The following is a 23,684-nucleotide window of genomic DNA, read 5'->3' as shown; positions in this document are numbered from 1 at the left end:
AGCACATGCTGCTCACATAACAGCAGAGACACCATAAATGCAAGTTAATGCACACACAGAACCATTGCCCAGGGCTGCCCCAGAAGCAAGGTTCAGAAACCCCTGCTGTGTTCTGCCAAGGTGCCACCTGCTGACCCATCACTGTTGCATGCAGGAGAGCTGGGCCAGCTTTCACAGTGTGCTACTGAAAATAAGGATGGCATAAAGAAATGCAACTATCTCCTCTTGACTTGTTTGCAGCTTTAGTGTGTGAAACACAGGAGTGGTCTGATAACCTGTCTCTGGCCTATACCTGATGTTTCAGAGGAAGGAACAAACAACTAACCCTTAATGTTCCTATTCAACTGACCAATCCTTTGTAGTGCTGGGAGAGTCTTTTTGAACCCCCCCAGCCGAGCAGTGCATGCTCTGGACTCTGGAGCAATCGAACCGGGATTCCTTGTAACTTGATGACTTGGTTTCTGCATCCCACGATGTTATTCTTGAACGTAAACAGATGATCCTCCTCTCCCTTTCCTAAAACAGGCTAGAGCAGTCGCTCCACGCATCGCTCGTCAGCCTGCAATTCTCAGCGTCCAACCGCGCTTCCTTTGATCATTCTGAAGCGGGGCATCACACCCTTCCAGCTACGCCTTTGGCGGGCTCATCGCTTTCATTTACTGCGAACCAGGGATGCATCTTAATAAGCTTCCCCTCTCGGGGGGGGGGGGATCTTTGACAACAGCAAAGAGAATTTGGATGGAAGGCCCCATTTGTGCTTTGCTGCGCGGAAGTCCCCCCCAAATAGCTCTTCCCCGGGGGGCTGCTCCCGTCCAGCCTCGCCGCTTCCTGCTCGCGATCCGAGCGTGCATCACGCGATCCCGACAGAGGCGAAGTCCCCACAGATCCCTCCCACCAAACCACCCGCCCGCGGCTCCAGGCATTCCCCGGGCAGCCCGGCCGGGCCAGCTGCACGCAGGCGGGGAAGGAGGCGGCGCTGCAGGGCGGGGGGCGCGGCCCAGAGCCGGGCCGGGGGAAGTCGGGGCGGCTTGGCGCGGTGGCTGCGGGCTGATGCAGGTGTTTGTCACCCGGCGGATCCCCCGCGAGGGGCTGGCGGCCCTGAGCCAGGCTGGCGTGTAAGTGGGGACCGCAAGCGGCGGGGCCCGGTTCCCCCCTCCCCCGGGCGGGGGCTGCAAGCGGCGGGGCCCGGTTCCCCCCTCCCCCGGGCGGGGGCTGCAAGCGGCGGGGCCCGGTTCCCCCCACCCCCCCGGGCGGGGACCGCAGAGACAGGCGGGTGCTGGGCTCCCCCCACGTGCGGCCGCCCCGGGAGCCCGCCGGGCCCGTTCGCAGCAGGCGGGTTCGGTGGCCGGGCGGGTTCCCGGCGGGGGCGCCGGTGGGACTCTGCGGGGGCAGGGGGCTGCCCGCATGGGGGGGCTGGGGTTGGGGGCCAGACTCGGGGCTCGATCCTGAGCGGTGCTGAGCAGCCCCGGCCCTGCTGGGAGGCCTGGGCAGCGCCCAGCTCCTCGGAGGAGTGGCAGCCTGGGCACCCAGAATTAGCCGCTGCTTCTGGAAAGGCAGGTCCCAAGCCTGTGTCTTGGGTGCCGAGGGGTCCTTCACCAATGCCAGTGGCTGCACAGGGTCCCCTGAAATGCGCTGGGGTCCTGTTCCCATTGCTGAGACCAACAGCGGGGTAAGGGAGGGATAGCTCAGTGGTTCCAGCATTGGCCTGCTAAACCCGGGGTTGTGAGTTCAATCCTTGAGGGGGCCATTTGGGGATTGGTCCTGCTTTGAGCAGGAGGTTGGACTAGGTTTCCTGAGGTCTCTTCCAGCCCTGATCTTCTATCAACATCTTGGCAAATGGTCCTTGTTCTGTGTTTTGCCATGGTGCGCAGCAGCGCCAGTCATGCCCCTGGTGCTGGGTGCTGTACAAACACTGCACAGAAAGACGCCTCTGCCCCCAGTTGCTGCTGGCCTAAGAATAAGAACCTTCTGCTGCTGCTCTAGAGAGAAGCATCCACTAGGGAAATTAAGGTTTTGGGTACAAATATTGTTGCTGATTTCATCACTTGTCACTCTGTAAGTTTACTACAGCTGCAGGTTCAAAGACAGAGACCCAGCCCTGAAGAGTTTACAGCCTATTTCAGACATAGAGTGATTGTCTAGCCTGCGCTGTGGCGTGTTCTGTGCCCCATGGGGCAAGGGGCAGGTGTTTAGAATGTGGATTGTTGTGGTGCCACCTATTTAACAGCAGTTCTGTTTCTGACCATTTCCATGACAAACTTTGATGCTTAGAAGTGTTTGTAGATGGGTGGTGGTTTCTTTTTTCTTGTAAATGATCCATCCGAGGCTGAGGCCTGGGGGACCGAGAGCTGGTGTCTATTTACAAGGAAAGAAACAAACTGCTGTGCTCTTCTTGTCTTAGGCACTTCTGAAAATATTGTCCTTTTGAAGTCTCTAAGTCCCACTGACTTTCAGTAGGATTTAGGCTCCTAAATCACTTAGACCCCCAGCTCCACTGAGATAGATGCCTAACTCCCCTTGATGTTGGGATTTGTGGCACTTTTGAAAAATTTTCCCAGAACCCCTCTTTCCCTTCCTGTGATTTGAAAAGACTTTGCTTTTAAAATAAATAAATAAATAAATGCAGAAATATTTTGTAAGCCATTGATCTCCGATGCTGGTCGGTGCCTTTGATTCCAAGAAGCAAATGTTAAAATATGCTGTGCATAGAATATAGCTAGCAAAGGTCTCAGTTCCAATTGTGTAAACACTTGTGTATATCCTTAATTTTATGCACATGAGTAATTCCACTGATGTCAACTGGATTAGCCAGATGCAAAAAATTAAGGCCAATGCTATGTGTTGGTAGGATCAGGACCTAAGTTTTGTACCAGGGAGATCAATGGGAGCAGATGGAGGCCTGTTATATGTCCTCCCTCCCTCTCTCCAGCTATGGGTTGCTTGAATTTTTTAACCTTAGTTTGATATTGTACATTATCCTTCGATCAGCCTCTCCCCCCGCCTCCCCCGTCCCAGCTGTGGTGTGGCTGCCACTGGATTTCCCTTCTCCTGGTGCACAGGTTCTGACAGCTCAGCGTTGTTTCATGCATCGAATGTGCTAAAATGAGTTTCGTTGTGTTTTGTGCCCATGTTTGTTCTTTAAGAAAACCAGCAACTTTCACATTGCGAAATGCCAGTTACTGGCATTACAGAAATGCAATGACCCTCCCCCAACACACACATGCTAGTGCATGGGCAGTGAGTGGCTGTGTGGTGTCTTTGTTTAAATTGGCATTCCAGGCCTTCTGTAAAGTGGTAGGCGCCCAAATTGATCTGTAGTAATGTGTTCACAGAGCATTGTTGGGGCACCGCGGGTTGCCCGAGAGCAGTAAAAAACCACCCTCTTTAAATGAAAGGAGCAAATCGACCAGCATCCAAAACAAGGCCTTCAGAAAGGAGTGGGCAATGAGGTCTGTGTGATTCAGGGGCTGGCTAGGGGCGCAGACTCCCTATGTGACCTCAGAAAAGTCGCTTAGTCTGTCCGTGACTCATTTTCCCATCTTTAAAATGGCAATGATAATACTTCCCTGCCTCATGGGGGTGCTGTGGCGATAAATTCATTGCTGATTAGGAGGTGCTCAGATATTCCAGTGATGGGGGAGCCTATAAGAACCTAGAGAGGCCAAGTGCTACCCAGGAAAAGTTTACATTGCTATTTAAAAGTGTGGAAAGATGAACTGGGGCAAAGGTTAAGGGAACGCCAGTTCCGCACCTGGGGACTCTCCCCAGTAAGGGCTGGTGATGCAGTCCTGCGGAGGGGGATCCCTGAAAGACAGGTCACTTCTGAGCACAGATACCATCCAGGCTGAGGCCCAAGGGGACGTTCTTGACCTGCCCTAGTGTCTGTACCATTTGAAGCTTTAAAAAACAAGTTTGCCACGTTAGACAGCCCGTGCAAAGACCACCAGACCCGTACGCAGTGATCCCAGCTGGTGCAGGCTGGAGGCAAGGTTTGAACAAGCTGACAGTGATGCCAGAGGTCAGAAGGTGTTCCAAACGAGCAGCGTGCCCGTGTTGTCAGGTCATTGCAGACTAATGTTCTTCGCTCTACGCGTGAAGAGATCCTGCCACTATTCTTCCTCCTGCTGCTGCTGCCATTATTGCAAGAAGGCGACGGAATAATTAAAAAGGGGATAGAGAATAAGACTGAGAATATATTATTGCCCTTATGTAAATCCATGGTACGCCCACGTCTCGAATACTGTGTACAGATGTGGTCTTCTCATCTGAAAAAAGATACACTGGCACTAGAAAAGGTTCAGAGAAGGGCAACTAAAATGATTAAGGGTTTGGAGAGGGTCCCATATGAGGAGAGATTTAAGAGGTTAGGACTCTTCAGCTTGGAAAAGAGGAGACTAAGGGCGGATATGATAGAGGTATATCAAATCATGAGTGATGTGGAGAAAGTGGATAAGGAAAAGTTGTTTACTTATTCCCATAATACAAGAACTAGGGGTCACCAAATGAAATTAATGGGCAGCAGGTTTAAAACAGATAAAAGGAAGTTCTTCACACAGCGCACAGTCAACTTGTGGAACTCCTTACCTGAGGAGGTTGTGAAGGCTGGACTATAACAGTGTTTAAAAGAGAACTGGATAAATTCATGGAGGTTAAGTCCATTAATGGCTATTAGCCAGGCTGGGTAAGGAATGGTGTTCCTAGCCTCTGTTTGTCAGAGGATGGAGATGGATGACAGGAGAGAGATCACTTGATCATTGCCTGTTAGGTTCACTCCCTCTGGGGCACCTGACATTGGCCACTGTCGGTAGACAGATACTGGGCTAGATGGACCTTTGGTCTGACCTGGTAAAGCCGTTCTTACGTTCTTATGACCTTTCATGTGCCAGTTCACAGGTGGCTTGCGTGTGCTACACAGGACATCATGTGGCTGTATTTTAGTAACTGTTTACCACTGTCCTGGGCTTGTGAAAGGAAAATCCGCAAGGGAGGAAAGGAGGGAATCCTAATCTGCCTGCCTAAAATAAGAGCGTGTTTCTCACTCCAATTTGTTGACTTCCCTTGGCAAACACAGTACAAATACTGAGGCAGTATGCAACGCTGGCTTGAAGAGGGCCTCTTTCTCGTGCTTTAATGTGATTTGTGACTTTCATGTATCCTTGTAGCTGCAGCATCCAGCAATGGGATTCAGATGAACCTATCCCGCGGTCAGAATTGCTGGCGGGGGTGGCTGGGAAGCATGGTCTGCTCTGTCTCTTGTCTGACCGGATAGACAAAGAGGTCCTCGATGCAGCAGGTGGGTATGGACGGCGGCTGTCTTGTGAATGGCTCATCTGCTGCCCAGATCTCTGTCCTGGTGTCTCGCCTTCACAACCCCTGAGAAGCGGATTGGCTGACCCTTCCTTTGCTGACATGCATTAATACGAATCCTCCGCTTCAATTCCACCTCACGCTGTCCCTCCATCATGGCAGCACGGAGTTGTAAGACACGAAGAGATGTGTCTAGGTCCCTCATATTCACTGGCCAGAAATTCAGGGTCCAGTGAACCTCACTAGCCAGAATTCACTGTCAGTCCCTTTTGAGTGTGTGGTTTTTTTCCCCTGCAAGAAGAAACTTCTCAGCCTAACGTAGAGTTCCCCAGAAAATTACCACTAAAGAAAGACTTGTGCCCATCCCAGTCACAGAGAAGAAGCTAGGAATATAGAGGCAGCATCTTTAAAGAGACTTTTCCTTAGCTAAAGGGCACTGTCAACTTTCTTTGATGTTTTTGGCATTTAAAAAAAATACTATTTCTGCCAAATCCTCCTGATTTTGGTTTCAGTTCCTTTAAAAGTTATAAGGGATTTTCTGCTTCCCTTCCCAGTTAATGTTTACAAGGTGTCTTGTAAAAAATCTGTTCTAGTCCAGCAGAAGTTATGAGCTTGATGCAGAAATGACTGGGCGATGTTCCCTGGCCTGTGTTAACACGAGATCAGCTCAGATGGCCATAATGGTCACTCTGGCCTAACTCTGTGAAATCTCAGTGAAGGAGAAAACTGATCAGCTGTGAAGGGGAAACAGTGAAACTGACTATGCACAAGACACTGTCAAATGTCCAGAGTCAGCTGGCTGAAAAAGTAGTATTTCGGTTTTGCTGACTTCCGTTAGTGTCAGCCCTGTTAAGTGTTTCTGATCATTAGAATAGATTCCAAAGATTCAGACAATTACAAGCCGGTAATTGTAAGACTTTTTTATCCTTTCATTTTTCCGTTGTTCTATTGTTGTTTTTCGTTCTTTTTAAGCCCTGTAGGTTTTGAGGGTTCTGTCTTCATGTTTTGCAGGGTCCAACCTTAAAATAATCAGCACATTGTCTGCGGGTTTTGACCATCTGGCTCTAGAAGAAATTAAAAAGCGGTATTGTTTGCTCCTTTGTGTGCTAACTCTTAACTATGGAAGGCATTTTCTTCCGCTATTTGCTGTGTCCCCTGCCATTCTCTTGGGTGCAAGAAATGGAGAACTGTTAATTGAGAGAAACCAGCTGGAACAGAGGATGGGTCAGCTTGGGGGTAAGGCATTGCACTGGGACTCGGGGGAAACGTTGGTTCGGTTCCCAGTTCTACCACAGGCCCTAGATAGCTTTTAAAACGTGACCCTCAGTCTCTCTCTGTGCCTCAGTTCCCCATCTGTACAGTGGGGATAAGAGTACTGCCTGAGCTCCCAGCGGGGTTGTGAGATCAATGATTGGTTCATTATTATTTGCTTGGTACTCTGATAATATGGTAATAGAAGAACCTATATGGAAAAAATGCCCAGCAGAATGAAGTGTAATACAAACAGGATTTCGTCCACATGTAAACAAACATGCAAACTAGCATTTCACGTGTTAACGCTTGGGGACCGGAATGCTATGTTTGAATTGCAGTGGGATCCGTGTGGGATACACCCCGGACATCCTGACGGACGCCACGGCCGAGCTCTCGGTAGCTTTGCTCTTAGCTACATGTCGCAGGCTGCCGGAGTCAGTGGAGGAAGTGAAGAAGTGAGTATTTACAATTCAGGGCTGGCTTCTGAGCTGTGCCACGTCATTGAGAGTCTGGAGTAACTCCACAGACTGTGCTTGATCTATCCTGGCCCCGAATACACCACAGTAAAGGCAGTTCTGCCCTGAGAAGTGTCAATGGATGCAGTTACAGTTACTCTGGATTTGCACTGGACTAGCTGAGATCAACATCGTTCTATGAGCCCAGTGACTTAAGTACAATTATCTTGCACCTTAACAAAGAGGCTGTTTTAAGTCCTAAATCTAAGGCATAACTCTGCCTGCTTGGACAGTGATCCAGCTAGAGCGTGTGTGGGGCCTTAAAGGACGTGAAAGTGGCCTCCTGAAGAGTCTCCTAGACTGTTCATGGGGTCTCCCTGGCCAGAAGAGAGCAACTGGAAGGGCCCTGCGCTGGCCCTGCTCCCAATGTGGGAAGGACGTTGGGGCTATGGCCAGAGTACACTGCACAAAGGGGCTGTGGGGAGTGGAACAAAAGTTAGATCAGTCTTGAGGCTGCTCTAAGTAACGCTAAAGGTGACTTAAAGCAGGAGCATTATAGAGCCCGTCGCTTCATGCTAGCACCATTCAGACCCGTTCATTTCTGTTTCTGGGGTGCTAAATATGTGACACGGGTTGTGAAGTATTTGTGCCATTCGTCGGGTACGTATCCAGACTCCAAACCAGCCTGGAAAATGGAATCAGTCTAACATCTGTTTGTATTTCACTTCCTTTTGTAGTGGTGGTTGGACAACATGGAAGCCTCTGTGGATGTGTGGGTACGGGCTGTCCGATAGCACTGTAGGAATCATAGGGCTGGGAAGAATAGGTGAGTGTATTGTATTGTGTAGCTATATACTAGTATTTATCTTCCAATATTGGGAGCACTGTTGACTGACATAGCAATGTGTGTGCGTGTAAGATATAATTTTCCAAAAGAAGACACTGCACGCACCCCTCCCTCTGGGGAGGGGATGAGAGAACAGATACAGGCCAGCTGTCGTTACTTAATGCACTAGTGGAAGGTGCTCAGATACTATGGTGATGAGCATGGTACAACTATCTGCGTGGAATAGAACGGTTGATTAAAATAATGAACTCAGTGATCAGTGAGAAGATGTTTAGCTCTCCAGTGTGTACTCTCTGTAGCTTTAATATTTTTCTCAGTTTTATCACGGCCAGAAAGTTTCTTCTCTTTGCCTCTGTTTTTTGTGTGCATGTGAACTTGTGTCTAGCCCCCTTACCTGCAGAGAACAACCCAGGATTCAAGTGTTGTCTTTCTTGTTAGTTAGAGAATCGATGAATCCTGGATGTAACTTTCAGCCCCTATGTTCACTCAGGCTTTTGCTGAGCAGATATTTATGCTCTCACTTGTTAGGTGGGGGATTCACAAGTTACTTCATTCTTTGTGTTTAACTTTGCGGTGCTGGACACATTCACAGAAATTGCAAAATAAATAGAGAACTGTAAAGGACAAAAAATTCTGAGGACACTCCCCCATTCACCTGCCCTCCCAAGAGCCAGAGGCTGACTGAGCAGGAATCCATCTCTCCATCCTGCTAATCAGCGTGCGATTGCAATCAGGCTTAGACTTTAAGCTGTAAAACATTCACATTTCCACCTTATCGGGCTCCTAAAGCAAACTGGACTTTCTCTTGCTTTATTTCAGTTAAGCAAATATCCCAAAGTCCATGGTGCCACGGGAGTGCTGACTTGTCTGTTAGCTTGTGGAGTTGGTCAATGGATTTTTTTTTCCTTCCTTAAATTTTCTCTCTAAATCTGAAGTGACATTTTGATGTCCTATCATTCCCTTTGCTACAGCCACCTTACCAATCGAAAATTCGTTCACTTCCCATGGAGTGAATGAGAGCACGTTGCCTCCAAAATGAATGTGAAACCTCAGAAACGATCCTAACTGGTGCAGTCAGAGTAATCTCTTAATGAAAGTGGCAGGTTTCATTGCAGTTGAGTGAACAGTGGATGCGTTCTGTGGCCTTGTCGAAAGATGCAGGAGTAATACACTCAGTTTTGGGCTGTCAGATTGCAGGGTTAGTGGTTTACTTCCTGCAGTGCATGATGTAAGGCTAGGTCTACATTGGGTGGGGGTCGACCTAAGATACGCAACTTCAGCTACGCGAATAGCGTAGCTGAAGTCAGCGTATCTTAGGTTGATTTACCTGGCCGTGAGGATGGCGGCAAGTCAACCGCTGCCGCTCCCCCATCGACACCGCTTCTGTCTCTCGCCGATGTGGAGTTCGGGAGTCAATGGCAGAGTGATTGGGGATCGATTTTATCACGTCTACACTAGATGCGATAAATCGATCACCGATAGATCCCGGGTGGGTAGTGTAGACGTACCCTTAGTGTGCAGAGACGTGACCTCTTCTTGTTTTTAGGACAGGCAGTGGCACGCCGTTTAAAGCCATTTGGGGTCAAGAAATTTTTGTATACGGGAAGTCGCCCAAAACCGGAGAGTGCCGTGGAGTTTCAAGCCGACTTTGGTAAGAGACATAAATGAAACTGGAAAGACAGCTCTGGAAACAAAACTTTCTTTGTAAGTGCAGAATAACAAACAGTACAAATGAGTTGACGCAGGGAAGATCTTGTCCTCGGGTGTGGTGATTGGAAACTTGAAGGCTTCCTGAAGCATAGCGTAGCGGTGCTGAATTATTATTAAGATCCCACAGAGTGGCTGGTGTTTGAGTGTAGAGCGCAAGCACATTTAGTATGTTGTTGATTGAAAGTGGTGACGATATCATGAGTGAAATTCGGAGCCCACTGACTTCAGTGGGGCCAGGATTTCATCTCAGACCTCTTAGAAGTAACTAGCAACTCCCAAATGAGACTGTCTTCAGCTATAGTCACATTTACATCAAATATTTGTTTTCCTTCCTATAATACTCATGCTCTGTACTGTGCCTTTCTGCATATTCAAACTCATTGATAGACTTTGGCCTGCAAAGTCCTAAGCTGTTGCCCAGCTGTGACTTGCGTTTGGAAAATAAACTGTTCCAAAAAAATCAATTTCTATTGGGGGTCAATCTTTTGGTTTGTAAATCCAGTGAACTCTACCTATTCCTCGCCTTCCATCCTTGGGTGAAAGCTGAAAGAGTTGTCACATCTGTCTTCAGGCCTTACAGAACTTCTAAATGTTTGTTTAAAATATTATGGTAATATTTTGCTAACTAATGTGTGCCACCCCAGAAATGCACAATGCAGACACTTCTGGGGTGAAAGACTGACTTGCTAAGCATGGGTAAATTTCCTCTTTTGATTGATGAAACCTTGTCTATTTTTTTTTTAAAAGGTCCTTTAAAATATGGCACGCTGTTCATATGTTGTTTTTGTTTGGGTTTGGTAACCCAGTCATGGGGTAAGATTAGCAAGGTCTTCCTGAAGCAGAAGTCCTTCACTGATGACTATTTAATGGACATTGGGTAGTTCCTAAACTAGTTAAAATAAACGAGACCCGCCTTTGCTCCCCACCTCCCCCTGGAAACTCATGACATGGGTGTTTTTGGTTTTTTTTTCCCCCAGTCCCACTTGCCAAGCTAGCAGAGGAGTCAGACTTTGTTGTTGTTACCTGTTCCTTAACTCCTGACACTAAAGGAATGTGCAACAAGGATTTCTTCAGCCGAATGAAGAAAACGTCTGTGTTCATCAACACAAGCAGGTGAAAATCTTCACTGTCCTCTTAAACAAGACTAGATTGTGGTGAAAAAGGAAAAGGTGGTGATATTCAGGTAACTGATATACGGGTGTTATGGATGTCAAGGGATTACGCTGAAATTGCAGTAGCCATAAGGGGCAAGTATTGGCTTGTGGCACCAACTCTGAGCTCAGGCTTGCTAGCCGTGTAGCTTGGCCTGCTGCGACTGTTTTTTCAACGGATACTATATATTAATGTACACCAGAAAGTAACTTTTCTCCCCCTTAGAGTGGAGTCTAGGAATATCATGGGATTATTGCCAGTCTAAAAGCTGCAAAGTGGGCGCCATCTTGGATTCTCTCTTTAATGGGAGGAAGTGGCTGTGGCCGTTCTCCATGGTGGAAAAGCTTTGTTTGTGTTGGTGATAATCAAACGGCCTTTCTCCCAGGAAGGGGTACGCGGGCTGTCACCATGGAAGATAGGAGCTGCCTGGGAATTGGCCAGATGCTACGGTCCCATCTACATGGATGTTACAGCTGAGGATTAAAACTGTGCTTAAGCACAGTTCAAATTATGTGTGCCCAAATGGGGTTCCAATGCAATGGGACACCACAGCTGGGTTTGTACCTGGGTACAGTGACTGTTACGATAACCCGTTGCAGAGCATCGAGAGAGCTGTTAAGCAGAACCTGCTTGTTAGTGGTGTGAACAACGGGCACACAGTGACATACAGAGCTGACTTTTCCTGCCTAAGGCCGTTGGGGCAAACGCTCAGGCAGGTGAGTCGTTCCACTGAAGCCGGTAGGATGACTAGAATGTGTAAAGTTAAGCACATGGCAGTGTTTGTGTCCCATGCTTGTCTGGCTTACTAGTAACAATACCTAGCTCTTGTATAGCTTAAACTGTGTTTCTTAGGGGAGCGGTGGTGAACCAGGAAGACCTGTACCAGGCTTTGGTTAGTGGCCAGATTGCAGCTGCTGGTCTGGATGTCGCAACCCCAGAGCCGCTGCCTACAGATCACCCTCTCCTTTCCCTGAAGAACTGTGGTAAGCCACCATCTTTGCAAACAGCGGCTGTTTGCACCTTCTCATACATTCCACTTCTTGCACTTCTGATGGGGAGGCAGTGGCTTCCAGTGGCTAGAGCAGGGGGCTCCTGTTATTCTTGCTATTCTGTTTGCCACACTGACCTGACGAGGAATTTCAGTCCTGGTGAGCTTGGCATGGTCCGTGTCTAGCAAGGGTTTAAGATGAGGGGCTAATTAGTCATCAGCAGAGAAAGCCAAACCATGTGTGCTTAAGTAAGCTGCTCATAGCACTGAGCCATAGCAAGGCAATGTGGTAGAGGGGCATTGAGGAGGGAAAACCTTGTCAGCTGAGTGTGTTAATTAAATTAAGTAAATTTTAATGAATTCAAATAATTTTGTTCATTTGCAAACATCTCACTGACTGATCTCAGTACTCCATCCGCTGAGAACTTAGACTCCATTTCAGCAAGGGACTTAAGCACGTTGCCCTGCTTTGAGCACGAATAGTCTCCTTAACGTCAATGGATTGGGACCTTACTGCTCAGATACCAAGGTGATGAGCATGTTAGTAGAGCTGTCAAGCCAATAAAAAAAATTAATCGCGATTAATCGTGTGATTAAAGTGATAATAGAATACCATTTATTTAAATATTTGTGGATGTTTTCTACATTTTCAAGTATAGCAGTTACAGCACAGACTAGAAAGTGTACCATGCTCACTTTATATTTCTTTTTTATTATAAATACTTGCACTGTGAAAAACAAAAGAAATAGTATTTTTTAATTCACCTCATACAAGCAGGGGACCTGAGTTAGTGAACCAGGAAGACCCTTCCAGTCCTGTGTTCTTGTCAAACAGTGAGATGTTAGATTGGGTCTGTTTAGTCTGGAGAAGAGAAGACTGAGAGGGGACATAACTGTTGTTACAAGGACAAGGGACAAAAATTGTTCTTCTGAACCTCTGAGGATAGAAGCAGCAGCAATGGGCTTAAATTGCAGCAAGGGCAGTTTAGGCTGGACATTAGGAAAAACTTCCTAACTGTCAGGGTGGTGGAATCTCCATCATTGTCCAACCTGCTCTTAAAAATCCCCAAACACCTGTCAGGGATGGTCTAGATAATACTTAGTCCTGCCGTGAGTGTAGGGGACTGGTCTAGATAACTTATTGAGGTCTCTTCCAGTCCTATGATTCTATGTTAGGAACAAGAGGTCCTAACATAGATGAATGGGGAAGAAGGGAATGCCCCATTAGTTGTAAAGAGGTAGCTTTTATACTACATAAAGGGTACAAGATCACAAATGCTTTCCATCTCCCCTTTAAAAGCATTAAGCTTTACAATGTATTATTAATTTCATTGACAGAGCTGCTCGGATACCAAACCCATCTGGCATGTAGCTGTGACACCAACAAAAGCAAGGACACTCTGGAGTTAGCTTTCACTCTCTCTGACTGGAAACTCCTTGCTCTTCTGTTAACTCATGAAGCTACAGCCAGCACTGCTAATAGACCATAGTTTGTGGAGATGATGTAATTCTGGAAACCTGGGGTAAAATCCTGGCCCCATTGAAGTCAGGGGGAAAACTGCCATTGGCATCAGTGAGGCCAGGATTTCACCCATGGTGACTAGGATAAAGCCACAAAACTCTTCTCCCGTGTTACTTCATAGCTGGCGCATTAGCTCAACTGAACTTTTCAGACCCATCCAACATGGAGACTAGTTACAGAGAAGTGGCACAAGAGAGCCACCATAAAATCAAAGTGTACATGCTAGGGTAACAAGCATACTGCTTTGGTGCACAGACCAATCTCTGAAGTATGTCTTCTCTCCCCCTGTATAGTGATTTTGCCTCACATTGGAAGTGCTACCTATGCCACCAGAAGCGCCATGGCTGTGCTGTCTGCTAACAACCTCCTGGCTGGCTTGAAAGGGGAAAGTATGCCAAGTGAACTCCAGCTGTGACGAGAAGAGAATCCCCAGAACATCGCTAGCTAGGCCAGGTCATACCTTAAAAATGACCATTTTCTCTTAGCCCAGAGAAGCAGAATAGATCCTGACTCATTCCTGCTGTTAAGTTGGTGTATGTGTCTGTCGTTCTGCAAGTAGAACTTATTAAACCAGGCTTGAGTAACACACAGTGGTGTGGTGGTTGTGTGGAAGCGGTATGTGTATTGTGCTATTTCTAAGAGAAAAATTGAATGCTTGTGAGACTCTGGAGAGCACATAACCGTATGTGGATGGAAACTCAAGAGATCAAAGAGAATCACTCCCTTTCCTGGAACAGTTGGGCCCATTTTCACAAGAAGGCAACAATCCTAATCAGATGGGTGGCTTTATGCTTTATGGATCTGATAAAGCAAGACTTAATCGTACTTAACGTCAGATGTGACCCAATGGCCGGCATGTTACCTGCCCCCCTCCGTGTCTAATCTACAGAGATATGGGTCTGTTATCGCTCTCAACTTGAGAGCAAAGCTCTGTAGCTCAAGTTGTAGAGACTCATGATTTTAGCGGCGAGGGTCCCCAGTTCAGTCTCCAGGTTGTCAGCCCAGATGGCAGGTATCATATTAGCATATGTCAAATGCCTCCATAGTGGGGCTGCTCAGACAGTTGAATCTCTGGATTAACTAAAGGTGGCTGAACACAATGAAATTCTCAATAAGAACATTTCCTACTATGCAGCAACTATTAATTCTGCTTTAACCCATGTGCGCAGAATAGTTGTGAGAGGAAAATTAAGTCTCCCAGGAATGAGTTTCTGCACATGGGATGGGCTGGGATCTGCAGGTTTTTCTTCTTCTTCCTAGAGAAGGTCTGCATATCCCTTAGAGTGGGATGTCAAATGGAGGCACATAGTCAGGGTGGGTATAATATAATTAACTATATACAATTGTGTAATTAGATTCTGACCTTCTGAATTGCCTTGGGGAGTGTTGCAAAAAGTGGAAAGGCAGGTCCTGATTGTTGCGAGGGAAAGTGCATCCCTGGCTCTGGCTAAGAGATCCCTCCTAGAGAAGAAACTGGAACTAGGTCTCATGATGAGTGACCCAGGGCTTTGACTATTGAGTCAAAGGCCTGGGTGAAGATTCCATTCCCCTGGCTCTATCATCTGTCTGCCCAGCCTGGGTGTTCAACTCCCCTTTAATGTAGAGAGCTAAAAAGTGACAAAAGGTTGTTTTCTGCCCATAGGTGTAGGAGGTTGGATCCCTGTAAGATGACTGTGGATCTGGTGCATCCTTGTTTGACAGAAGCTACTGTGGTGTGAGACATCACTATTTAAAGGCATTCCTGATTGTTTGAGGCCATTTGATAGTGTTGAAGCTCCTCCATTCATGATCCTTAGATGTATTTGTTCCCTGAATGGGCTCCCCATGCTTTGAGACCAGCATTGGTTGTCATAGGTTCATAGATTCTAGGGTCAGAAGGGACCAATGTGATCATCTAGTCCAACCCCCTGCACAAAGCAGGCCACAGAACCCTACCCATCCACTTCTATAACAAACCCCTAACCTATCCCTGAGTTATTGAAGTCTTCAAATTGTGGTTTGAAGACCTCAAGCTGCAGAGAATCCACCAGCAAGTGACCCATGCCCCACGCTGCAGGGGAAGGCGAAAAACCTCCAGGGCCTCTGCCAATCTGCCCTGGAGGAAAATTCCCTCCCTACCCCAAATATGGCGATCAGCTAAACCCTGAGCATGTGGGCAAGACTCACCAGCCAGCACTCAGAAAAGAATTCTCTGCAGTAACTCAGATCCCATCCCATCCAACATCCCATCACCAACCACTGGGCATACTTATCTGGCAATAATCAAAGATCAATTGCCAAAATTAGGCTCTCCCATCATACCATCCCTTCCATAAACTTGTCAAGCTTAATCTTAAAGCCAGATATGTCTTTTGCCCCCACTACTTCCCTTGGAAGGCTGTTCCAGAACTTCACTCCTCTAATGGTTAGAAACCTTCGTCTAATTTCAAGTCTAAACTTCCTAGTGTCCAGTTTATACCCATCCGTTCTTGTATCTACATTGGTACTAAGCTTAAATAATTCCTCTCCCTCCCTAATATTAATCCCTCTGATATATTTATAAAGAGCCTTCTTTTGGCTAGACTAAACAAGCCAAGCTCTTTGAGTCTCCTTTCATATGACAGGTTTTCCATTCCTCGGATCATCCTAGTAGCCCGTCTCTGAACCTGTTCCAGTTTGAATTCATCCTCCTTAAACATGGGAGACCAGAACTGCACACAGTATTCCAGGTGGGGTCTCACCAGCGCCTTATATAATGGTACTAACACCTCCTTATCTTTGCTGGAAATACCTCACCTGATGCATCCTAAAATCGCATTAGCTTTTTTTCAAGGCCATATCACATTGGTGGCTCATAGTCATTCTGTGATCTACTAATACCCCAAGGTCCTTCTCCTCTGTTGCTTCCAACTGATGCATCCCCAATCTGTATCTAAAGTTCTTATTATTAATCCCTAAGTGTATGACCTTGCACTTTTCACTATTAAATTTCATCCTATTACTATGACTCCAGTTTACAAGGTCGTCCAGATCTTCCTGTATGATATCCCGGTCCTTCTCCGTGTTAGCAATACCCCCCAGTTTTGTGTCATCCGCAAACTTTATTAGCACATTCCCGCTTTTTGTGCCAAGGTCGGTAATAAAAAGGTTAAATAAGATTGGTCCCAGAACCGATCCTAGAGGAACTCCACTAGTAACCTCCTTCCAGCCTGACAGTTCACCCTTCAGTACGACCCGTTGTAGTCTCCCCTTTAACCAGTTCCTTATCCACCTTTCAATTCTCATATTGATCCCCATCTTTTCCAATTTGACTAATAATTCCGCATGTGGAACCGTGTCAAATGCCTTACTGAAATTGAGGTAAATTAGATCTACTTCATTTCCTTTGTCTAAATAATCTGTCACCTTCTCAAAGAAGGAGAGCAGGTTGGTTTGGCACGATCTACCTTTAGTAAAACCATGTTGTACTTTGTCCCAATTACCATTGACCTCAATGTCCTTAACTACTTTCTCCTTCAAAATTTTTTCCAAGACCTTACATACTACAGATGTCAAACTAACAGGCCTATAGTTACTCGGATCACTCTTTCTCCCTTTCTTAAAGATAGGAACTACGTTAGCAATTCTCCAGTCGTACGGTACAACCCTTGAGTTTACTGATTCATTAAAAATTCTCGCTAACGGGCTTGCAGTTTCATGTGCCAGTTCCTTTAATATTCTCAGATGAAGATTGTTCGGGCCCTCCGATTTTGTCCCATTAAGCTGTTCAAGTATGGCTTCTACCGCAGATGTGGTAATATCCACTTCCGTATCCTCATTCCCGTTTGTCATCCTTCCATTATCCCTAAGCTCCTCATTAGCCTTATTAAAGACTGAGGCAAAGTACTTATTTAGATATTGGGCCATGCCTAGGTTATCCTTAACCTCCTTTCCATCCTCAGTGTGTAGCGGTCCCACTTCTTCTTCTTTCTTTGTTTTCTTCTTATTTATATGGCTATAGAACCTTTTACTATTGGTTTTAATTCCCTTTGCAAGGTTCAACTCTACTTGGCTTTTAGCCTTTCTCACTTTATCCCTACATGTTCTGACCTCACTAAGATAGCTTTCCTTGCTAATCCCACCCTTCTTCCACTCCTTGTAGGCTTTCTGCTTTTTCTTAATCACCTCTCTGAGATGCTTGCTCATCCAGCTTGGTCTACAACTCCTGCCTATGGTTTTTTTCCTCTTTCTTGGGATGCAGGCTTCCGATAGTTTCTTTAGCTGCGACTTAAAGTAATTCCAGGCCTCTTCCGCATTTAGATCCACAAATTCTTCAGTCCAATCCACTTCCCTAACTAATTTCCTTAATTCCTTAAAGTTAGCCCTTTTGAAATAAAAAACCCTAGTCCAAGATCTATCTTTGTTTATCCTTCCATCTAGTTTGAACTGAATTAGCTCATGATCACTCGAACCAAGGTTGTCCCCTACAACCATTTCTTCTATGAGGTCCTCACTGCTCACCAAAACCAAATCTAAAATGGCATCCCCTCTTGTCGGTTCTTCAACTACTTGGTGAAGGAATCCATCAGCTATCACATCCAGAAAAATCTGATCTCTACTATTCTTGCTAGCACTTGTACTCCACTCTATATCTGGGAAGTTAAAGTCTCCCATGATCACACATTTCCCATTAGTGTTTACTTCCTTAAAAACATTAAAGAGGTCTCTATCCATATCCAAATCAGATCCCGGTGGTCTGTAACACCCCAAGCACTATCTCAGGGGAGGCTCTAGTAGCTTTCTTTCCCAGTGTGATTTTTGCCCAGACAGACTCTGTCTTGTCCATTCCATCACTTCTTATTTCTTTACAGTTAACCTCCTCACTGATGTACAATGCTACTTCACCACCTTTGCCTTTATTTCTATCTTTCCTAAACAGCACATAGCCTTCAATACCTGTACTGTCACCACAGTTCTCTCTAGCTCTGCCATTGTGTGGTCTGATGCGTAGCTGATTTGCAGCCACCAGGATAGAGATTTCAATACTGCTTTGGGCAATGAGATTAAGGTAGATAGAGCTGATGGGTTTTGTGGATCCAGAGAAATCAGGAATTAGAGAATACAGGTAGAATCTTTCCCATTGCAGGACATCTGTGCAGGATACCATCATATGGAGTGATGATATCAGAACCCTTGTAATAAAGTTGAGTGATTGCTGGAGGACAGTATCTATCACCCTGCATATCCTGTCTGTTAGAAAAACTTAGTGTAGCTCAGTATCTCTTATGACTTCCAAGTGTAACTTGGGCTGAACTATACTCATTTGGCTGTCTGTGTGGTGGATGACAAAGCCATGCTGCTCTAAACTTAGCTGTGCAGAGAATTGTCTGTTGTACTCATTCCAAGGAGTGGGACCTGATCAGAAGACCATCCAGGAAGCAATATGCCTGCACCCTCCTCTCTGAGAGGCTGGGATAACTACCACCTGGGTAAATAGCCTGGGGGTAGTTGCATGGTAATCTATAGCCTTCTTCAGGCAGCTGTGTCCCATCTAGTTATGGGAAGTTCGGGAGATCAAGAACCTAGGTTTGGGACTCGCCTTTGACTCTTAGTGCATAACCCAGGCACACTCCATCCAGGACTCGTTTGTCTGACATGGTGTGGATGCAGCCAGATGCAGATTTTTGTCACCTGCTCCCTGAGTGTCCTTGTCATGGGGTCAGCCTCAGGTCATGTTTGATTAAAAAATTGGGGTTTTCCAGAGTGATGATGACTGCCCCTGGACCTATTCCATCTGCCACGGGCTGGTTGAGTGTCCCTCTACAGATACTTAGAGTGGGGTACAAAAGGAGTAATGTGGTCTGTAATAAGGCCTACATTCTCTTTTCAAGGACTTGGATGTCAGAAAAGTCATCTTTGGTTTTATTTAGAGGATCCTCCTGTGGATTTGTCAACAGGCTCACTGAAGGGTCTTGGCCAGCATCTGTCTGCTATGAGCATCAGCCTTTTCCATGACCTTAGCCATAAGTGATGACATGAGGCAGGGTCACATCCCATTGCCCTCACAGTGAATCTGAGGCTGTCACAGAAGGTGCCTGCTACAGAGGCTGCTGCTATGGCAAGATCTCTCAGAATGGCTCTGACACAGAAATATTTTCTGATTTTGAAAGGGAATCAGTCCATGGCAGGATGACTCAAGTAGAAGAGGTGGAGGCTGTGGATACCCAGAGGGGGTCAGAAGAAGCTTCAGAATTCCTCCTTAAGCAATCTGTATTCCTCTCTCTGTCTGGTCCCTGGGGGGAGAAATCACCCTTAACTGGGATCATCCTGCCTTACAAGGGATGAAAGGGCTGCATCCACATTTGGTAGAGTAACTAGGTCTGGATTGGATCTATGAACATGATACTGCATCTTGGCCAGCCTCTGAGCTCTTGCTGGGTTTGTACTCAGCCCTAATTACATTTTCCAGTGTTGCACAGAGAGGGAGATAGGTTTGAGATGTTGAACTGAGAGGAAGTACTTGAGTGGTTTCACTCTCTTTTCTGTCTAGATCTATTCTGTGTAACTTCTTACCTTTTGATGCCTCCTCTTTTTGAGGTTCTTCCAGTGGGGGTTCAGTGCCTGACACTACTTGCCAGGATAAAAACAAAACTCCTTTTGAAACAACTTGCTTTAAGATTCCTCCTCTGGGGCCGTTAGCTCAGATTCAGAAAATTGCCCTTCCTAGGGATGAGAAGCTAGTGTCCTTTCTTGATCTTTTTGTCTTCCTGCTCTTTTTAAAGCCTTTCTCTCCCCCTGAAAATGGAAGAGGAAGTGAAATAGTCCCTCCATCTCTTGTCCTTGTGTTTTGATAGGCAACAAAGTCTTAGAAATTGGGTCTGTCGGAAAGGGGTTGGTACCTCAACCAGTAAGCTATAAGCACACTTAAAATTGCCACACATCAAGGAACCAGTGGTGTGGGATGAGTAGGGTATTAACTCTAAGTGAATCTGATATTTTTATGCTGTGCTAGCCTCAACATTTCCTGGTTGAAACGTATGTACGCAGCAGTTAGCAGATTTCACTTAATTAGCTCGTAGGTATCTGGACACCCTGGGGCAGCTGATCAGATAAGAAGTGGGAGTATCACAGACATTAAATGTCCAAGGATTTCTTGGTGTTTAAACCACCATCACAACCCTGGTGTGGAGTGCACAGAGGCACCAGTGGCTTGTTTTTGTTGCCCTTAAGCCAAGTTTGCATTGACACTGGCAGATGGATCTAAATGTAAGACTCTCTCTTGATATCACTGTAGAGAAGCTACAGCCAGAGAAACCAAGTGACAAACAGTGGTGTTAATCCCGTTTGACAGAGAACTCAACAAATGTGTTCTAACTTGTCAAACTTTTCCAGTATTGAGCCTAGCATCAAGCTTTCCAAGACCTTTTTCCATGACAGAGGAGAGCAAGTTTAAGTAACAGCAGATCTTTAAAAACACAAATTTGTTTTACATAGGTGTAAAATTCACATACAGCTTTCACCAAGGACCTTTTAAAATTGGTAGGATATACTGTACCCTATATGACAAACTGCAGCCCATGTTCACCACTTTTGTATGGTCATGATATATTTTGTTTGAAGTATGCCTTGTATCATTTGAAAACTCAAGCTACAGCCTGCCATTGTCTTGGTAATCTATCAATCACCATTGTATATGGAGCTATGAGATTTTACTGTGTGATTGACAGTATATTTCAGGAACATTCTGGGTAATGCCCTCAGACTGGTTTTTTCAAAGTCTAAAGGCACACCAGCTAGGTGCTAAATGATGAAAACTCACCAGCAGGGAAGTTGTAAACAAATTATTTACATTTCCCCAGAACAGCTGGCAGAACATGTATGCAATGGAACTGCTGATCCCATGACCCAGCAAAGACTTTTCCAGTACCAAGGGTTAGTGTATAAGAAAGGTGAGGGAGGGCGCCTCTGGCCACCTCACCTCTCCCATGCTATCACTAAATATCTGAACACTGAACTAAAGGGAGTGGTTCTAGGCTGGAAAAAGCAGGAGCCTGAGACATATATTGCATCTAATGGTGAGACAACTGATTTTGCTTTTAGAGTTAGCCTAGGTAGAGTCTAGAAATTAGAGTGTGGTTTTATTTTTCTCTTTTGTAACTGAATCTGACTTATACCTTAGCACCTGTAAATCACTTAAAATCTAGCTTTCTCTAGTTAAATGTGGTTTATTGTTTTATCTAAACCAATGTGTTTGTTTGAAGTGTTTGGGAAACCTACACTTGAGACAAGGGTGGTGCATATTCATTATCCACTGTTAGAGTGACAAACTATGAGTTAGTACATTCTAGTAGGCCACTGAATAGTACAGGACACTTTGGGGGAGGCGGGGTGGAGGAGCACACAAGGCTGGGATTGCAGGAGATGCTGGTGTCACCTTGTATCTGTTCATGGCTGGCTGGCCATAGCAGTCATGTGGAAATGACTTTATATGCTAGGGGCTGGAGGTGAACAGAGCCTGGAAAGGTTGCAATGCTGACTGTAAGGCAGTATAAAAGGGAATCTAGGCTGGAGAACTAAGGGGACATAAGAGCCCAGCAATTCAGGTTGCAGCCTGAGGAATGTCACAACTGATTCAGAATCTTTTTCTTCCACTATAGGCTCCTTGCCAGATACTTCCATGTAGCATTCTGCCTAAGAGGGAGACTTGGCAACAAGGGGCATCATTTTTCAAGATAAATAAGGTCTTGTTTGTAATATTACAGGATGGTATTTGTTTTTTTTTATTTAGCTTTAAATAACCAAGAGATACCTATGCAAGGAGCTCAGTACCCTTGCATAGCATTAGCAATCCACTGACTTAAAATAATTCAATAGGAACTCAGGAATCATACTGTCAACCTTCTCCAAAAATACCCAGATGTGTTTTGCAGCATACCTGAAAAGTCACCAAGTTTGGACAGTTTAGAGTCCTCAAACCCACACACCAAATGCCCTGCCAGCTGCCCTTTCTGCTTTATTACAATAGGGTTCACGCTCAGACATTCCTGGAAAGGGCAGCTGTGGCAGTATGGTACAGGAAGAGAGACAAGCCCTCAGGTAAGCCAGTCTCATGTTATTTAGGGCTTTTTAGGTCATAAACTCCACCAAGACCAACACACCAACTCGTAGACCCACTGCAGCCTATCAGTGTTCCAGTCAGGATTAAGTGAATAATGAAATCAAATCAGACACATCAGCAGAAAAATGTAGTGTTTATTGTCAGACGTATCTCATAACACTAGCAACATACGGAGAGCTGCAGATGAGACTGCACTATAGTGCTCAGCTGTTAAGTCTGAACAGAAGTGGGGTGAGGCTCTTTTTGTAATTATAGTCAGGTATGGAGATAAGCAATATATAATTTTACAAGATGGGTCAGTTTAGTAGTGAGTGTTTAATTCTGAGATATTGCTTCACATAGGAAGACCAAGAAAGCAACAGCAGTTAGACATGGGTTACTGAAGCAGTAATATGTCCTTCGAGAAACACTATCATTTGATATACTGAAAATTAAGTTTGTTACATCTAAAAGATTCCCAATGTTTTTTTTCTTCGTTGTTGTTTCTGAAGAGAGCAGCCCTCCCTTACCACCCATGGCCTTTCACATAACCACAAACATATTATAAAAACTGATCCAGACGTACAGTTAAATATAGGTTTCATTTACATGTTCATATTCATTCTTAAAATTAAGTGCATTGATTGCCCCAGCCCACTCTCTGCTTTCTTCCTGTGAGTGGGAGGGTTTTAGACACAGATGCTAGATAAAGAATACAGCTGGAAAATAGAAAATAGTTTTTGGAACAAAACTGGAAAAAGGCAAGAGATTAAAAAGCTAGGCAAGACATTAGCAGTAAGGCAACACATCAACAAAATTAAATTAGAGAACACCACATTGTAGTGTGGATCGAGTTTTCATGGAGATGCAGCGAGACTGACGTAGTTCAATGCTGTTAGTCCCTTGACATCAACATGATTACCACATAAAATGCAGAATTTTCTAACGTTATTCATGAACTTGGCACATTTCCTTGGTGCCTTAAATAAAAAAAAAATAAAAAAAAGCCAGAACTGTAGCCATTAAAAACCAGTCCTGGGACTGTGAGGTTTTAAAAGTAGTAATCGTGTCATAACAGTTCCAAGTTCCTGCTTAACTTAGAAGCTGACATTGCAAATCAAATGTTAACAGCCCTTAAGCAGTTCTCACCACAAAGCAGGAGAGAAGAGTACATTTTACTTCTCTCTCAGACAGATATTTCATACATATCCCCGTGTTTCTGCGGTACTGATCATGATTGTTTAGTTCCAATGTTTCAACTGTCTCAGTCACTCAAGACTAAACTAGCTACAGAACTGAGAAATAAGGGTTTAATTTTCACCTTCCATTTCAAATAAATCCAAGATTTTTCAGGAGGCCAACATCCCTATTAAAAAATAGCAAAGGTTTAATCA

General features: G+C 45.4%; 1 protein-coding gene across 3 annotated transcripts; it reads left to right on the top strand.

Moving 5' to 3' along the window:
* Positions 1-723: 723 nt before the first annotated feature.
* On the top strand, positions 724-13,821 carry GRHPR (glyoxylate and hydroxypyruvate reductase). Of its 3 annotated transcripts, none has more exons than XM_050943145.1 (9): positions 724-1,052; positions 5,163-5,293; positions 6,319-6,391; positions 6,900-7,016; positions 7,754-7,842; positions 9,410-9,514; positions 10,551-10,686; positions 11,578-11,708; positions 13,529-13,821. In XM_050943145.1, the coding sequence occupies exons 1-9, from the start codon at positions 739-741 to the stop codon at positions 13,648-13,650; spliced, it is 1,218 nt and encodes a 405-aa protein (XP_050799102.1). In that variant the 5' UTR covers positions 724-738; the 3' UTR covers positions 13,651-13,821. The 3 variants fall into 3 exon arrangements, with proteins under 3 accessions (XP_050799102.1, XP_050799103.1, XP_050799101.1); XM_050943144.1 differs by having other exon boundaries at positions 998-1,115; XM_050943146.1 differs by lacking the exon at positions 9,410-9,514 and having other exon boundaries at positions 997-1,115.
* Positions 13,822-23,684: the final 9,863 nt, after the last annotated feature.

Source organism: Gopherus flavomarginatus, chromosome 3 (assembly GCF_025201925.1).
Source record: "Gopherus flavomarginatus isolate rGopFla2 chromosome 3, rGopFla2.mat.asm, whole genome shotgun sequence".
Taxonomy (NCBI): Eukaryota; Metazoa; Chordata; order Testudines; family Testudinidae; genus Gopherus; species Gopherus flavomarginatus.
Note: the sequence above shows the minus strand (reverse complement) of the source record. Positions and strands in the feature narration are given on the sequence as shown.

Coding starts and splice junctions, on each gene's coding strand:
- GRHPR (XM_050943145.1), top strand. CDS start 739: ATGGAAGGCCCCATTTGTGCTTTGCTGCGCGGAAGTCCCCCCCAAATA. Junction 6,392..6,899: donor CTAGAAGAAATTAAAAAGCG/GTATTGTTTGCT, acceptor TTTGAATTGCAG/TGGGATCCGTGTGGGATACA. Junction 9,515..10,550: donor GGAGTTTCAAGCCGACTTTG/GTAAGAGACATA, acceptor TTTTTCCCCCAG/TCCCACTTGCCAAGCTAGCA.